Source organism: Nerophis ophidion, linkage group LG01, assembly GCF_033978795.1.
Source record: "Nerophis ophidion isolate RoL-2023_Sa linkage group LG01, RoL_Noph_v1.0, whole genome shotgun sequence".
In the NCBI taxonomy this organism is placed as follows: domain Eukaryota; kingdom Metazoa; phylum Chordata; class Actinopteri; order Syngnathiformes; family Syngnathidae; genus Nerophis; species Nerophis ophidion.
This window is the reverse complement of record NC_084611.1, coordinates 7,102,486-7,120,683: the sequence shown is the minus strand read 5'-3', so window position 1 is coordinate 7,120,683 and position 18,198 is coordinate 7,102,486. Positions and strand designations below refer to the sequence as shown.

At 40.5% G+C, this 18,198-nt stretch overlaps 2 protein-coding genes across 3 annotated transcripts in view; one reads left to right on the top strand and one right to left on the bottom strand.

Moving 5' to 3' along the window:
- The window catches only part of LOC133548443 (gastrula zinc finger protein XlCGF57.1-like), a 351,444-nt gene that overhangs the window by 246,658 nt on the left and 86,588 nt on the right, over nucleotides 1–18,198 (top strand). The window lies entirely within an intron of this gene.
- On the bottom strand, nucleotides 1,033–15,533 carry LOC133549425 (gastrula zinc finger protein XlCGF57.1-like). Of its 2 annotated transcripts, XM_061894938.1 has the most exons (3): nucleotides 15,216–15,531; nucleotides 6,679–7,047; nucleotides 1,033–3,365 (listed from the first exon to the last, which is right to left on the bottom strand). In XM_061894938.1, exons 1-3 carry the CDS (start codon nucleotides 15,316–15,318, stop codon nucleotides 2,317–2,319), a joined length of 1,521 nt encoding a protein of 506 aa, XP_061750922.1. In that variant the 5' UTR covers nucleotides 15,319–15,531; the 3' UTR covers nucleotides 1,033–2,316. The 2 variants fall into 2 exon arrangements, with proteins under 2 accessions (XP_061750922.1, XP_061750834.1); XM_061894850.1 differs by lacking the exon at nucleotides 1,033–3,365 and having other exon boundaries at nucleotides 3,903–7,047; nucleotides 15,216–15,533.

Below are 18,198 nucleotides of genomic sequence, written 5' to 3'. Positions count from 1 at the left end.
GAAAATGTATATAACATCAAATAATCGACAACTACTCTTTATAATATATATATATATATATATATATATATATATATATATATATATATATATATATATATATACAAGCACGTGCACAGACTTTTTCGATGGCTGTTGTTCAAACCAGAAAAAGGGCAAATATCAAATAAAAAAATCCTACATTTTAAATACGACAAGAAACACAGACATGTTTTTCAAACCACTTAGTTGTTTTAGTTAAAAACCTTTAGAAAGTCAAATCATGACTCTGAATAAAGAAGAAAAGCACTAAGAGTGTAGATCTCCACCAGGACCAATCCTATTGTTCACCTGCTACTAAATTGTGTGCCATCTCATGTGTATCGTGTGCTGCTATGACAATAAACTTCCATGAATCCTGTAAAACAGCAGACAGTAATATGGTTTCACATCAAAATGTTGGTGAAACTGCTCATTTCTACCTGGCGATAGGTGGCTCTAACTGTAGTGCTAATCACTCACCAGCAGAAAGCCCTCATCGCACTGCTAATCAATAACTACCATCTTAGGCACTTAACATCACTAATCACCAGTTAACAAATGTCAACTATCTTAAATGCAAACATGAAAACAAGACACATTAACGTCTTTCCCCATTACAAACATCATAACACAATCTAAACTTATATAAACACATTACTGTCTGAGCATATAAGATATTCAATTATGTTGCAATTTATTATATTGCAATTAGCCATGTGATTAAGATCGGCACGGTCTGACCAATCACAAGTCAGTAGGAGCTGCTTTGTTCTCGTGTTTGGAGAAAGCGGAAGAGCGATTGTCAGCCTGACATTGATGTGTCTCTGAGAACTGAACACATTTTTATAACTTATAACAAAATGTGTTTATACAGTAACCTGCTCACATGAGTCAGATTACAGCAGGGCTGTCAAACTCATTTTAGCTCAGGGGCCGCATGGAGGAAAATCTATTTCCACGTGGGCGGGTAACATCATGGCATGATCACTTAAACATACGACTACAACAACATCAGATTGTTTTCTTTATTTTACTTCGGCCCAAAATACAACGACCACATTCTGAAAATGTACATATCACAAATAATCCTCTTGACCAAACACTTCGATTTGGGTAAAAATTCAGAGGAAGAAAAACGGGGCATTTTCAAAAACACCTTGAAGAACAAAGTAGACTTAGACCTAATGTCAGTGTTTCTACAAAGCAATTAAACTTTAAGACACAACCTACCTACGAATGAACAAAAAGTAAATAATGCATGAATAAAAACTATTCTATGTATCAACTACCTCATTTGTCATTTCCACATATTAATCCTGTGCTAACTCAACAAACCATACACACTGAGGTAGAAACTATTCAAGAGTGTTGAGTTACTTCCTGTCTTCTAGACATAATGTGTAACAATAGAAAAATAAAAGCAGTGCAATGTGTGAACAATTTCAACAAAGCACAAATAAAAAGTTGAAAGAGTGACAGTATTGCAGTAAATCACACACTGTTCACTTTCTTTACATTTGCACAGAAGACAATCATTTTCACAGAACTATATCAGTGTGCAGTGTCTCATGCTGCATTTGAAGTGGGGTTACTGATTGATTATTTTACTCCTCTTTTACGTTGGCTGGAGGGGGAGGAGTCACAGCCCCGCTTTACCGTGTACCTATTGCTTGGTATACTTGCTCGCATCGGTATAAACTATTTGCTTGCCTCACAGAATTGCTATTGCGACATCCAGTGGACACAATTAGAACAGCAGTTTTATTTCAATTAAAAATTCAGCTGAATTTTACACTTGGCAAACTCATCTAGCGGGCCGGATTGAACCTGTTATGCCCGAATGTCGAGGGAGGTGGGGGTTGGGTTGTGGGTGTTGGGGTTAATTGTTCACATGTCTCTGATTTGCACATCAATCAGTCAGAGGGGAAACGAGTTGGCACTTAATTATGCAAACAGTTACCAAGCATCACAATCTCAGTTTTGATACATTTCAACTTCACCGTGACAAACGGTGTAGTGCAGGTTTTTGAGCGTGCACAAACTTGACACATGGGGCCCCAGGTCCCTGGACTGAAGAAGGAGTAACCAAGCACTTGAAGCATCATCTATCTTACTGTTCAGGAAGGTTTCAGATACAGAGAAGACATGAGGTCATGAGTGGATAAGATTATGCTCCAAATAATCCAAGTTTGTATGAATACCTCAGATATTTGTGAAAGAAGCAGTGAGGAGGTCCTGGGTAGGGTGGATGTCGCCACATATGAGCAACATACCACAAACTAAACAGCTAATTGATTATTTTCCCTTGTGTGTTCTCATGTGTTTTACAGCGGCTGCTTTATGTGGGAAACTTTTACAGCACAATGAACAACTAAATGGTTGTTCACCTGTGTGTGTTCTTATGTGTTCAGTCAGACGGTAATTTCGAGAAAAACCTTTGCCACAAACTGAACAACTAAATGGTTGTTCACCTGTGTGTGTTCTCATGTGTCGAGTCAAGAGAAAATTTCGAGAAAATGCTTTGCCACAAACTGAACAATTACATGTTATTTCTCCCGTGTGTATGTTCATGTGTCGAGTCAATATGCACTTAACAGAAAAGCTTTTGCCACAAACTGAACACTTATATGGTTTTTCACCTGTGTGTGTCCTCATGTGTTCGATAAAATTTCTCTCAAAAGAAAAGCTTTTGCCACACACTGAACAGTTAAATGGTTTTTCACCAGTGTGTGTTTTCATGTGGTGAGTCAAATTGCTATTTCGACAAAATCTTTTGCCACAAACTGAACAATTAAATGTGTTTTCACCTGTGTGTGTTCTCATGTGTTCAGTCAAACCACAATTTCGAGAGAAGATTTTGCCACAAACTGAACAACTGAATGTTTTTTTAACTTTGTGTGTTCTCATGTGTTCAGTCAACATGCTATTTTTAGTAAAACGTTTAGCACAAACTGAGCGGCTTAAACATTTATTACCTTTCTTCTTTGAAGAGCATTCAGAGTGTTTGTTGTCAGTGTGAGTCCTCATATCACCTTCACAGTCTGTATCGCTGCTCAAAGTTACTTCAACCTCGTCTTCAGCCTCACTATCTGATAGTGGAGCTAAGAGGTTGTCTACTTGTGGTTTCTCTTCATCATCTTCAGTCTTCACAGAGACAACAGTCAGTGGAAACTTGGTGTAATCAGCTTCCTCTCGTCCTAGAAGACACTCTCCCTCCTGAGTGATGCAGAGTTCCTCCTCTTCCTTTTTAATGCAGGGTGGTTGTGGAGTCTCCTTCAAATAGGAGCTCCCAGCCGGCAACAGACTGGAAAGTTCTTCTGGATTACAGATCAGCTGCTGGACGTCTGCAAGACACAAACAACAAAAACACACTTTCTTCTATGTACTGTATGTGTGTGTAGTAGGGTTGTACAGTATACTGCTACTAATAAAGTATGGTGGTACTAATCAATTGAAGTCGGTACTACACCACCTTTGAAAAGTACCGGTACCGTTCTTTCATCTGAATGCTGCTGTGTGGCGGTGACTACAGAGCCGAGGCGCATGATGTTGAGTGTGTCAAAACGCACACACAAAGTGCATTCAATCAATAACATCTTGGAGAGGAAGAAAGGCAACAAAGGACAATTCTACTGGTTAATAAAGAGGGTGTGTGAAGTGCAATATGGAGGTATTTGGGCTTCTAAACTAACAATAAAGGTGACACTTTAAACAGGGAGCCGCCGCTCTGCAAGGGTTGCTTTACACCTTTCCTGTTTGTGGGCTCCCAGACCGTGGTCGAGGAGCGCAGGAGAGACCTTCCCTCCAGGGTCCATGTTTTGTCGGGGGTAACACTGGGTCCATAAAGCTCCGCTCTTTGCTCGGAAGGACGAGGCCGTCGATTAGTTACAACTTGCTCACTTTATTTATTATTTCCACAGGGCACAAGCGGACATCCAGCATGCTATCAACACTCCTTACTCGCCCACTCACTTACAAAGGCTGTCCGTGGCAATGGAAGGCCTGGGTCCAGCTGTGGGGTCACAGATTGCTGCGAACTAAATCGCAAGATGGATCACATCATTGAGAGCTGACATGGACGATTAGAGCAGACAGGCCATGAAAATGTCTGCTCCCTGCGAAAACAACATTCCTAATCTACGATCTGACTCCCTCACATGGCCTTGATGCTGCTCAAAAACAGAAGAATGGTTGTTAGGAAACATCCCCGAAGGACACCTCAGCGAGGGACACTCTGACTACCCTCCCTCCCTCCTCAACAACACCTGGGAGTTGAACTTTGAGCGACCCCGGGCCTATAGACACAACAACAACTCAGCCTGAACAATGGGCACATGCAAACACACACACGCACACACACACGCACACGCACACGCACACACAAGGATCGGTGTAACTTGGCCTGTCGCCATCACGTCTCCACCTTGTTGCTGCCACCACCGCCCGGGAGGCAATAGACTACAGGCTTTGGTAAAGTTGGACGGCTTGGTCGCATGAAGAAGCCTACATTTTTTGGTTGTTTTCCGCTCCATATGCTGCCAGGCGATATACAATATACATCTCGATATTTTTTCCATAATGTAAAAACAAAACAAATAGAGTTACCTGAGGTACTAAGTATGTCTTTAATATTCCACAAGCTGACATATGCTCGAACTCATAAAGATTAATTTATTACAGCATTTGGGAAGCCTTTAGTTGATTTTTATAATGTATATGTTATATTTTCATCAACATGTGATAGCAGGGACCTCGCTATTCCAACCTAGGCTGCTACATTACTAATAATTAATGTAACTATAGCTGAACAATATAGTACAATGGCAAAAAGAGAGATTATTCATCCCTGAACACCATGGAGTTCATCTTGGCTTTATGATGCACTCTATCAAGGGGGAAGAGTCATGGCCCCGCTTTACCGTGTACCTCTTGCTTGTTATACTTGCTGGCGCTCGTATAAACTATTTGCTTGCCTAGCAGAATTGATATTGCGACATCCAGTAGACAGATTTAGAACAGCAGTTTTTTTCATTGAAAAAATGCCGCTGAATTTTACACTTTGCAAAATCATCTCGCGGGCCGGATGGAACCTGTTATGCCCGAATGTCGAGGGGGGTGGGGGTTGGGTTGTGGGTGTTGGGGTTAATTGTTCACATGTTTCTGATTTGCACATCATTCAGTCTGAGGAGTAAAAGTTGGCAGTTTGTTATGCAAACAGTTACCCAGCATCCCAACGTCAGTTTTGATACATCTCAACTTTGCAGTGAAAAAGGGCGTAGTGCAAGTTTTTGAGCGTGCACAAACTTGACACATGAGGCCCCAGGTCCCTGGACTGAAGAAGGAGTAACCAAGCACTTGAAGCATCATCTATCTTACTGTTCAGGAAGGTTTCAGATACAGAGAAGACATGAGGTCATGAGTAGATAAGATTATGCTCCAAATAATCCAAGTTTGTATGAATACCTCAGATATTTGTGAAAGAAGCAGTGAGGAGGTCCTGGGTAGGGTGGATGTCGCCACATATGAGCAACATACCACAAACTAAACAACCTACTAGTTATTTTCCCTTGTGTGTTCTCATGTGTTTTACTGCGTCTGCTTTATGTGGGAACCTTTTACAGCACACTGAACAACTAAATGTTTTTTCTCCAGCGTGTGATCTTATGTGTCGCCACATAGAGCTGTTATTAGGAAAGCTTTTACCACAAACTGAACAATTAAATGATCTTAGTCCAGTATGTGTTCCCATGTGTCGGGTCAAATATCTCTTAACAGAAAAGCTTTTGCCACAAACCGAACAATTAAACAATTTTTCACCTGTGTGGGTTCTCATGTGTTCAGTCAAATTACTCTGAATAGAAAAGCTTTTACAACATACTGAACAATTAAATGGTTTTTCTCCTGTGTGTGTTCTCATGTGTTTAGTCACAAGGCTCTTAACAGAAAAGCTTTTGCCACAAACTGAACAACTAAATGGTTTTTCACCTGTGTGTGTTCTTATGTGTTGAGTCAAACGGCTCTTTAAAGAAAAGTTGTTACCACAAATTGAACAGTTAAATGGTTTTTCACCTGTGTGTGTTCTCATGTGTTGAGTCAAACGGCTCTTTAAAGAATAGTTTTTACCACAAATTGAACAGTTAAATGGTTTTTCACCTGTGTGTGTTCTCATATGTTGAGTCAAACGGCAATTTTGAGGAAAACTTTTGCCACAAATAGTACAATCAATTGTTTTTTCAACTGTGTGTGTTCTCATGTGTCGAGTCAAACGGTAATTTCGAGAAAAGCTTTTGCCACAGACTGAACAACTAAATGGTTTTTCACCTGTGTGTGTTCTTATGTGTTGAGTCAAACGGCTCTTTAAAGAAAAGTTGTTACCACAAATTGAACAGTTAAATGGTTTTTCACCTGTGTGTGTTCTCATGTGTTGAGTCAAACGGCTCTTTAAAGAATAGTTTTTACCACAAATTGAACAGTTAAATGGTTTTTCACCTGTGTGTGTTCTCATATGTTGAGTCAAACGGCAATTTTGAGGAAAACTTTTGCCACAAATAGTACAATCAATTGTTTTTTCACCTGTGTGTGTTCTCATGTGTCGAGTCAACATGCCCTTAACAGAAAAACTTTCAGCACAAACTGAACAGCTCAAACATGTTTTACCTCTCTTCTTTGAAGAGCATTCAGAGTGTTTGTTGTCAGTGTGAGTCCTCATATCACCTTCACAGTCTGTATCGCTGGTTAAAGTTAGTTCAACCTCGTCTTCAGCCTCACTATCTGATAGTGGAGCTAAGAGGTTGTCTACTTGTGGTTTCTCTTCATCATCTTCAGTCTTCACAGAGACAACAGTCAGTGGAAACTTGGTGTAATCAGCTTCCTCTCGTCCTAGAAGACACTCTCCCTCCTGAGTGATGCAGAGTTCCTCCTCTTCCTTTTTAATGCAGGGTGGTTGTGGAGTCTCCTGCTTCAAAGTGGAGCTCCCCCCTGACTGAGGGGAAACTTTTTCTGGATTACCCATCAGCTGCTGGACGTCTGCAAGACACAAACAACAAAAACACACTTTCTTCTATGTACTGTATGTGTGTGTAGTAGGGTTGTACAGTATACTGCTACTAATAAAGTATTGTGGTACTAATCAATTTGAATCCGTTTTATAGCACCTTTGACGGGGCTCTCACTGAGAGATAGGGTGAGAAGCTCTGCCATCCGGGAGGAGCTCAAAGTAAAGCTGCTGCTCCGCCACATGGAGAGGAGCCAGATCAGGTGGTTCGGGCACCCGGTCATGATGCCACCCGAATGCCTCCCTAGGGAGGTGTTTCTGGCACGTCCGACCGGTAGGAGGCCACGGGGAAGACCCAGGACACGTTGGGAAGACTATGTCTCCCGGCTGGCCTGGGAACGCCTCGGGATTCCCCGGGAAGAGCTGGACCAAGTGGCTGGGGAGAGGGAAGTCTGGGCTTCCCTGCTTAGGCTGCTGCCCCCGCGACCCTACCTCGGATATGCGGAAGAAGATGAATGGATGGCTTATCTGTTTACCATAGTTTTTTGACCATGAGTGTTTAAAGGCCTACTGAAAGCCACTACTACCGACCACACAGTCTGATAGTTTATATATCAATGATGAATTATTAACATTGCAACACATGCCAATACGGCCGCTTTAGTTTACTAAATTAAGATTTTTGTTGAAAACGTTGCGGAATGATGGCGCGTGCGTGTGACGTCTCGGGTTGGAGGGGACATATTAGCCCAGCACCGCACACGGCTAAAAGTCGTCTCTTTTCATGGCATAATTACACAGTAATTTGGACATCTGTGTTGCTGAATCTTTTGCAATTTGTTCAATTAATAATGGAGACGTCAAAGAAGAATGCTGTTGGTGGAAAGCGGTGGATTGCAGCTGCCTTTAGCAACCGAGACACAGCCGGTGTTTCTTTGTTTGTTGTGAAGCTTTAACACAGAGCGGACAAGCTCTGTCTACGTCAACCAGCAAGTTTTTGCATGAGAAAATTGTGATATTAAGTCGGCTCTTACCAGAGACTTCAGTGGATTATGGGACTTCCTCCTCCAGCTCAAAAAGGCAGCTGTGATCTCGACTCCTCCATCGGCTTCTCTGAGGGACACTGGCGTTCACTGCGGCCCTCTGACTTTCAGGTATGTCTTTACAATCTCACTAAAACACTATTAAAGCAATAAGCAGATAAGGGATCTTCCAGAATTATCCTAGTAAATGTGTCTAATTACACCTGAAACGGTCCCACTGCCGCCACTTATTTTTTTTTGTGCTTCACATTAACTTTCCTTATCCACTAATCTTTCATCTTCACTCAAATTAATGGGGAAATTGTCGCTTTCTCGGTCCAAATAGCTCTTGCTGCTGGAGGCTACGATTATAATCAATGTGAGGATGTGAGGAGCCCTACAACCCGTGACGTCACGGGCACATCGTCTGCTACTTCCGGTACAGGCAAGGCTTTTTTATTAGCGACCAAAAGTTGCGAACTTTATGGTGGATGTTCTCTACTAAATCCTTTCAGCAAAAATATGGCAATATCGCGAAATGATCAAGTATGACACATAGAATGGAGCTGCTATCCCCGTTTAAATAAGAAAATCTCATTTCAGTAGGCCTTTAATGTAGTGTAAGATTTTCTGTTTAAAATAAAGCCAACACTGACATTTTTCGTACAAACCCTGTTTCCATATGAGTTGGGAAATTGTGTTAGATGTAAATATAAACAGAATACAATGATTTGCAAATCATTTTCAACCATATTCAGTTGAATATGCTACAAAGACAACATATTTGATGTTCAAACTGATAAACATTTTTTTTTTTTTGCAAATAATCATTATCTTTAGAATTTGATGCCAGCAACATGTGACAAAGAAGTTGGGAAAGGTGGCAATAAATACTGATAAAGTGGAGGAATGCTCATCAAACACTTATTTGGAACATCCCGCAGGTGTGCAGGCTAATTGGGAACAGGTGTGTGCCATGATTGGGTATAAAAGCAGCTCATTCTTTCACAAGAAAGGATGGGGCGAGGTACACCCCTTTGTCCACAACTGCGTGAGCAAATAGTCAAACAGTTTAAGAACAACCTTTCTCAAAGTGACATTGCAAGAAATGTAGGGATTTCAACATCTAGGTCCTTAATATCATCAAAAGGTTCAGACAATCTTGAGGAATCACTCCACGTAAGCGGCATGGCCGGAAACCAACATTGAATGACCGGGACCTTCGATCCCTCAAAAACCAACATCAATCTCTAAAGGATATCACCACATGGGCTCAGGAACACTTCAGAAAACCACTGTCACTAAATACAGTTTGTCGCTACATCTGTAAGTGCAAGTGAAAGCTCTATTATGCAACGCGAAAGCCATTTATCAACAACATCCAGAAACGCAGCCGGCTTCTCTGGGCCCGAGATCATCTAAGATGGACTGATGCAAAGTGGAAAAGTGTTCTGTGGTCTGACGAGTCCACATTTCAAATTGTTTTTGGAAATATTTGACATCGTGTCATCCGGACCAAAGGGGAAGCGAACCATCCAGACTGTTATCGACGCAAAGTTCAAAAGCCAGACTAAGTGATGGTATGGGGGTGCATTAGTGCCCAAGGCATGGGTAACTTACACATCTGTGAAGGCACCATTAATGCCGAAAGGTACATACAGGTTTAGGAACAACATATGCTGCCATCTAAGCGCCGTCTTTTTCATGGACGCCCCTGCTTATTTCAGCAAGACAATGCCAAGCCACATTCAGCACGTGTTACAACAGCGTGGCTTCGCAAAAAAAGAGTGCAGGTACTTTCCTGGCCTGCCTGCAGTCCCGACCTGTCTCCCATGGAAAATGTGTGGCGCATTATGAAGCGTAAAATAGGACAGCGGAGACCCCGGACTGTTGAACGACTGAAGCTCTACATAAAACAAGAATGGGAAAGAATTCCACTTTCAAAGCTTCAACAATTAGTTTCCTCAGTTCCCAAACGTTTATTGAGTGTTGTTAAAAGAAAAGGTGATGTAACACAGTGGTGAACATGCCCTTTCCCAACTACTTTGGCACGTGTTGCAGCCATGAAATTCTAAGTTAATTATTATTTGCAAAAAAAAAATAAAGTTTATGAGTTTGAACATCAAATATGTTGTCTTTGTAGTGCATTCAATTGAATATGGGTTGAAAAAGATTTGCAAATCAATGTATTCTGTTTATATTTACATCTAACATAATTTTAGAAACGGGGTTTGTAGTTCCCTTTATTCGTAAAAGTATCCATCCATTTAGTACCGGTACTAAATTATTAGTATCGGGACCACCCTAGTGTGTAGTGTTTCATGGCCATTCATTTAGTGCCTTGCCAGAATGATGGGTCAATGTTTACATGACTTGTCATAGACTCAGAAAAGTTCAGCTAGAATCACAGAAAGTAAAAAAACATCTGCTTATTTGATCATTAGGATTGTCAGAAAGTGTTTTAGTTTTATCTTATTCTGACGCAGTTTTAAGATGTTAGATTTCCTGTGCTCTGATTTTGGTGGTCTGGGACGTTTTTCCTGTTGGTAGCGTTTTCCTGCCATAATATGGGCTCTTGGGTGATGGTGTAAACATCATCGTGTGCGTTCCTGACTAAAATGTAATCATACGTCGAATATATCACGGTTATTAATGCTAAAATGCCTATAATGTGTTGGATGTAGCCTTAAGCGAGTGTTTGTTTGCAACAATGTCTCTGCATGACGAAATAATTCGCCAGCTCAACTTTCGCCCTGTTAATGGCGAAAATACTTCTCGTTACATTGTAGTTACCCTATCCTACCACTAGAGGGCGACACAGAGCACCGTCCACATCAGTGGTTCTTAACCTTGTACGAGGTACCGAACCCCACCAGCCTTATATGCGCATTCACCGAACCCTTCTTTAGTGAAAAATAAAATGTGTATATTTTTTTCAGATTCAAGACAATGTTATATGTTTTTTTTTTTTACTGGAGCACAAAATGAACCGTGAATGAGCATCACCTTGTTCAAAGAACAAAAACCAACACACTGCATGAACTCACAACAAATTACACACCTGCAAATCGGATGGAAATTAGAGGGAAAATTGTTTGGGGGCATATCCATAATACGCCGATGGGGAGAAGTTTTTATTTTCATGATGAGTTTGATTTGTCTTGACCTCCGTGGCAGTGGCTCCGCCGATCCCCTGAGGCCGACTCACCGAACCCCTAGGGTTCGATCGAACCCAGGTTAAGTACCACTGGTCTACATCAACAATGCTTATACACCATTCATTTCTAATGGACTGTTTTAATAGTCCATGTACATGTGTTTGTATATTTGTTTTATAACACATTGTAGAGTATATTATATTATATATAACATTGTACATATCCTGTTGTATTATATTGCCTTAATGTATGCTTATCATTCTTTGTATGTGTTCCCTTTAGACCACACACACAAACACACACACCTATACCACATTTGTCCAACTTCACCATTAAAGAGTGCTCAAAAACCTCTCCGTGCCCTACTCTCTGACCGGAGTCCTTGTCCTAGGACAGACCTGGGCAAATTAAAGCCAATTAAAGGCCACGTGCGGCCCGTTGACTTTTTCAATCTGGCCCGATGGACATTCTCAAATCATTTTTTTTAGATCTTTAAGATGGAAAGAGTAGCTGCCATTATGATGTGCACTCATGTTTTCTAACGACCGTAAGTCTTGAACTAGACAAAGTATTTCAATGGTTGGAATCTGCGCTTATGGTAAACTAATTAGTTACTATGACAACCTAATTAGTTACTATGGTCATTCAATTAGTTACTATGGTCATGTAAGACGCAGCAGCTCAGACGAGGCACCAAGCAGTGTGGGCGGGGAGCGTTTCCACAGACGCGGAAGGAGATTTCCACAACAAAGTTCTAAAGCTTAGTGATATATCAGATTGCAGATGAGGTTTATTTTGTACCCTTTGCGTTCATATTTCACTGTTTGTTGCATTTTTGTTGCGTTTCACTTGATTGTAAAATATGTCACTCGAAAGGGCCGTGATGTTCATATTTTATCAATATTCAGTGTTTTATTCTTCATAGAAAAATTTAAAATTCCATTATGTTTTTTAAGGCGGTCTGTCATAACGTTTTTTGCATTCAATCAGACATTATTGTGAGGTTTTGTATTAGTGTTCATAAAAAAAGATATTCCGGCCCCCAGACACATCTTTTTCTCTAAATGTGGCCCCCGAGTCAAAATAATTGCCCAGGCCTGTCCTAGGAAGATATCAGACCAGCATTCTGCGTCCAGAGTAACCTACTCTATCACAAGGATACTATAAACTAACAATGGGGGAAAAGTCAAATATTGAAATACTTTGCAAAACTAAAAAAGATAATATCTCAAAGAAGTCTGTAGATAAGGAGTAGAGGTCCTTTTTTAGATATTAAATGCAAAAAATTTTATCCACTTTCTGTACAATTGCAATGATCATTTTATTTACGACACAATTTGTCCAATAAATTATAACTGGCATCTAGTGTACTTATATACAACATTTATTTTAAGTTGTTTTTTGATGAAAATTACAGACCTCTGTCATCGTTTTAAGTGGGAGAACTTGCACAATCGGTGGCTGACTAAATACTTTTTTGCCCCACTGTATATGTACTGTAATAACAGGCACATTCATAATAACATGTAATATTAACGTATTTTCATCATTTTTTACCATTTTAAGCAAACGGTGGAGCATTGTTTTCACAGACGCATCACAACGCAGTCGGGGTAAAGAGAACAACTTTTTCTCCTCTCAAAGTTCATAAGTTCTTAAAGGGAACATTATCACAATTTCAAAAGGGTTAAAAACAATAAAAATCAGTTCCCAGTGGCTTGTTGTATTTTTTTAAAGTTTTTTTCAAAAATGTACCGGTCCCGGAATATCCCTAAATAAAGCTTTAAAGTGCCTTATTTTCGCTCTCTGCGAAGACACTGGCCATTTCCCTGTGACGTCACACAGTGCTGCCAATGTAAACAAACAATGGGAATACCACAGCAAGATATAGTGACATTAGCTCGGATTCAGACTCGGATTTCAGCGGTTTAAGCGATTCAACAGATTACGCATGTATTGAAACAGATGGTCAGAGTATGGAGGCAGATAGCGAAAACGAAATTGAAGAAGAAATTGAAGCAATTGAGCGAATAGCTATTCGGCCATAGTGTGGGTGTACCTAATGAAGTGGCCCATAGCATGGCTGCCTTATTAGCATCGCCGGTAAAATGTGCGGACCAAACGATCAGGACTTTCGCATCTTGTGACACTGGAGCAACTTAAATCCGTCGATTGGTAAGTGTTTGTTTCGCATTAAATGTGGGTATCTAGTTTCAAATGTACATACAGCTGGCGTAAATAGCATGTTAGCATCGATTAGCATAGCATGTTAGCATCGATTAGCTGGCAGTCATGCCGTGACCAAATATGTCTGATTAGCACATAAGTCAACAACATCAACAAAACTCACCTTTGTGATTTCGTTGACTTAATGGTTGCAAATGCATCTGCAGGTTATCCATACATCTCTGTGCCATGTCTGTCTTAGCATCGCCGGTCAAATGTGAAGACACTCTGGTACATTCAATGGGGGTCTGGCGGCAGATTTCTTGCCAGTGGTGCAACTTGAATCCCTCCCTGTTAGTGTTGTTACACCCTCCGACAACACACCGACGAGGCATGATGTCTCCAAGGTTCCAAAAAATAGTCGAAAAAACGGAAAATAGCAGAGCTGAGACCCGGTGTTTGTAATGTGTTGAAAATGAAAATGGCGGGTGTGTTACCTCGGTGACGTCACGTTCTGACGTCATCGCTAAAAGAGCGATAAACAGAAAGGCGTTTAATTTGCCAAAATTCACCCATTTAGAGTTCAGAAATCGGTTAAAAAAATAGATGGTCTTTTTTCTGCAACATCAATGATATTGTTCCCCTTTAAGTTATTTTTCTCCTCTCAAAGTTCTTAAGTGTTTTTTTTTTTGCCTCTCATCACAAACATTCTGCAGGAAACAAAATATCAGTGGTGTCTAAATACTGCATGATTTGTATTTCAAGTTAACATTTACCAAAAAATATTTTCAAATTACATATTTTCTAAATATTCTTTAGTCACTTGAAAACGTCAGTACTTTTTACCAGTGCTTGGAAAAAGGCCCCGATTGTGGAGTTTTATATTTAATAAAAGTACATTACAGTGCAGTTTGAATTTGAGGTACTGTAAAATAATGTGTACCAACACATTAAACAAGCTTAATGATTATTTCAGGGACTAAATGTTTTCATCCAGAAACTCAAAAATGATTTAAAAAAAGAAAAGTGTCTGCACAGTTTTTAGTACATGTTGTATCAGAGGATGAGAAACTATGCAGACACAAACAAAAAGTGTGTTTGAAAAATGTTTACATGTTGAAATGCCTTTTTCTGATTAAATTAGAAGGTATGTTTAATGTTGTCTGTCTATCTGTGTTGGCCCTGCGATGAGGTGGCGACTTGTCCAGGGTGTACCCCGCCTTCCGCCCGATTGTAGCTGAGATAGGTGCCAGCGCCCCCCGCGACCCCAAAAGGGAATACGCGGTAGAAAATGGATGGATGGATGTTTAATCTCCCAGTTAGGACGAATACAGTAGTTGACTCACACACACATTCTCTCATTGCCTGCAAGTCCGCAATCGGGGCAGAATTAGTGGTCGCTGCGGCAGATAGTGAAAGTGAAGTCTGTCACTAAAGTTGCTGCTCCTTTTCAACTTGGATGCTCGTCTTAGTCATAGTTCTTCATTTGATTATTCTGGGCTGCACTTCCAAGCTGTGTAAGGGAAAGAGGCACGACGCTGATTGGACATTAATTACGTCACGACCGTAGAACAGGAGGTTTCACGCACACACACGGACACCAACACACACACGGACACCAACACACACACATTCTCACACACACATCATCGCAGTTAATAAAGGCGCATTCACGCAGGATTATACCAAGTATCGTTGCTTGCCTACTGTTTACTACTGCAGTAACTTAAACAGACATTTCCGCCATTTTGGATCGAGGTTCTTTGTTTACATTGTTCAACAAAGTCGGCTAATTTCTGTTTTTAGGGCTTGGAAAACACATAGCTTTCAAATTAGGGAACGCAACACACTCACCTTCATCGTCGCTTTTCAGATTGTTCTCCGTTGGTGGCGCTGATTCTCTTTCACTTTCTCTTTGACATGACGTCGCCATCTTAGCATAGCAGTAGTCGTCCATCTTCTATCACGTCTTCAATCTTCACTTTAGGTAACACTCTGTCGCTCAAAGTCCTTTTGGTGGGCCTAAAAAAGCGAATAGTTGAGGTATTTGATGCTCTTTTTGAATCTATAAGATCGTAAATGTGAAACTTCTCCGGAAAGCCACGTCGCTTAGTCCGCCATCTTGGACTTTCCGCTTTCGACGTGTTTGCGCATGCGCTGGAAGTGTGCAACTTCCGATCGACAACTGCACTTTAAAAAATAAAATACCTTTTAAATAACTAACGGCCCTTTTCATCTTTTTTGCATTTCTGGCTCATAATTGAAGTGCTCCTTATAGCGAAAACATTTTTTGATATCAAAATACTTTGGAGAAACAAAAATGGACAACATTGTATTCTGTTTTTTAGTGGGTTCAAGCAAAGTTTGACAAAGTAAGTCTTGTGAAAGTGTGAAAGTCACACTACCCCAGTATACATTTTCAACATTACAGCATTTCACACTTTTGATGTTTTTCTCCTCTTGACTTTTATCAGTAATATCCTCATTGAAGGATGAGTTGTACTCGACCTCGGACCAACTGCACTCGGTGAGGAAACAAAGACGCTGACATAAATATTGCTCTTATTGCAACCATAGACAGCAGAAGACTTCTACTTTCACTTTTGTACACTGACTTTAGTTATCTGCTGCACTGACAAGATGGCGACTGGACCCAAACTGCTGGGTCAAAACTGGCCTGTGACGTCACCATTGACCTTTTTCTTTTTGTTGTATCATTTTCATTGCGAAACAAAGTGACTGCAATATCAATCGATAATAAATTGCGTTCTGATCATAATTGTATAGGATTGAATATTGCAATTTAAGATAATACCCTTGGGCCCGGATCTTGGAAGTAAAAACAAACGCTTCAACAGGATGATGAATTTATTGAAAAAACAAAGCAATTTATTACTGACTTAAAAAAATAAAATAATGCAGGATCATCAAATCCCCAAATATTCTCTGGGAAGCCTTCAAATGTATTTTTAGGGGATATGCCATTGCTTACTCTTCACGTGAAAAAAAAAAAAAAAAACTACTTAAAATGGCAGAACAGGAATTAAAGAAAGAAATTGATGCCACCTCAGTAGAAGCATTTAAGTCTCACCTTAAAACTCATTTGTATACTCTAGCCTTTAAATAGACTCCCTTTTTAGACCAGTTGATCTGCCGTTTCTTTTCTTTTTCTCCCATGTCCCACTCTCCCTTGTGGAGGGGGTCCGGTCCGACCCGTTGGCCATGTACTGCTTGCCTGTGTATCGGCTGGGGACATCTCTGCGCTGCTGATCCGCCTCCACTTGGGATGGTTTCCTGCTGGCTCTGCTGTGAACGGGACTCTCGCTGCTGTGTTGGATCCGCTTTGGACTGGACTCTTGCGATTGTGTTGGATCTGGATCCATTATGGATTGAACTTTCACAGTATCATGTTAGACCCGCTCGACATCCATTGCTTTCCTCCTCTCCAAGGTTCTCATAGTCATCATTGTCACCGACGTCCCACTGGGTGTGAGTTTTCCTTGCCCTTATGTGGGCCTACCGAGGATGTCGTAGTGGTTTGTGCAGCCCTTTGAGACACTAGTGATTTAGGGCTATATAAGTAAACATTGATTGATTGAAATTGAGGATTTACCGAAAAAAAACATTGATAGTAATGATAATCTAACTAGAGAGCAACTGAATTCCTTTACAGCCAAAAAAGAGGAGTTAGCAGACTTAGTTGAAAAACAACAATTGAAAAGTTATGACTGCAACAGAGCAATCTGGATGAAAAAAGGTAAGAAGTGTTCAAAATATCCAAACAAAAAATCGTTCTAAAAACAAAATTTCCAAGCGTATTAAAACAAATGGAAAGGTATTGGATACACACACCACATTGTTGAAAGAAATGGAAAATAACTTTAAAAATCCATCCACCCATCCATCTTCTTCCGCTTATCCAAGGTCGGGTCGTGGGGGCAGCAGCCTAAGCAGCGAAGCCCAGACTTTTATGTCCCCCAGCCACTTCATCCAGCTCTTCCTGAGGAATCCCGAGGCGTTCCCAGACCAGTCGGGAGACATAGTCTTCCCAACGTTTAAAAATATTTTTTTCTACTCCGGTAATGCCTCCTGAAACTACACATTTTTTCCCCAGAAAATTATGAAAGAAAATTGAAATCAAAAGAAAGCTATTCGTGTGAAGTTCTCATTAGAGAGGAAGAACTTGTGGAAGATGTTAAGTATTTTCATTCAGGGGAAACCCCAGGTTTAGATGGAATACCTATTGAGGTTTATCAAGTATTTGATGAAGAAGTTAAGAAACCATTGCTTTCTGGTTTTAATAACTCATATAAAACAGTTTTTTTTAATCCAACACTCAAACAGAAGTTCTTATTTCTCTACTATTAAACCCAGTTTATCTAAAACTTTGGAGTCCTGGTATGTTGTCTCTCCTTAGTCCTGTAATCACTCACCTCTTTGTGTTTGTTTCCTAGCCTCCCTGAGGTAAAGAGGATTCTGTGTTGGAGTTCTTGCTGTGCTCAGTGTGCCCTGGTCTTTCCCCCTGCCGACCACTGAGGAACCTGTTTTTGTTGGTGTATTCATGGTGTGCACTTCTGCCCCATCGCCCTTTGGTACACTTTTTGGACTTACTAAATGTTTCCCTTTTTGTATTCCAACTTTGCCTCCTGGGGTCACCTCCTTGATCAGATCCTAACAATGTGTCTGTCTTTAAAAGCATCAATTGTTCCAAAGATGTATTTCAACAATGAGTGGTACACAAGTGTCCTCTTAGACGAAAAACATGTACCGTATCAAAATAAATTGTATCCGTTTTTACAAGTGATGCCCTCCCATTTTTCTTGAGAGTCAGCTGGGA

Excerpts from the sequence above, each read along its gene's own strand:
- LOC133549425 (XM_061894850.1), bottom strand. The coding sequence starts at position 15,318 with ATGGACGACTACTGCTATGCTAAGATGGCGACGTCATGTCAAAGAGAA. Across the intron at positions 7,048-15,215 it reads TCTGAAAAGCGACGATGAAG|ACGTCCAGCAGCTGATGGGT; the intron begins GTGAGTGTGTTG and ends TGTGTCTTGCAG.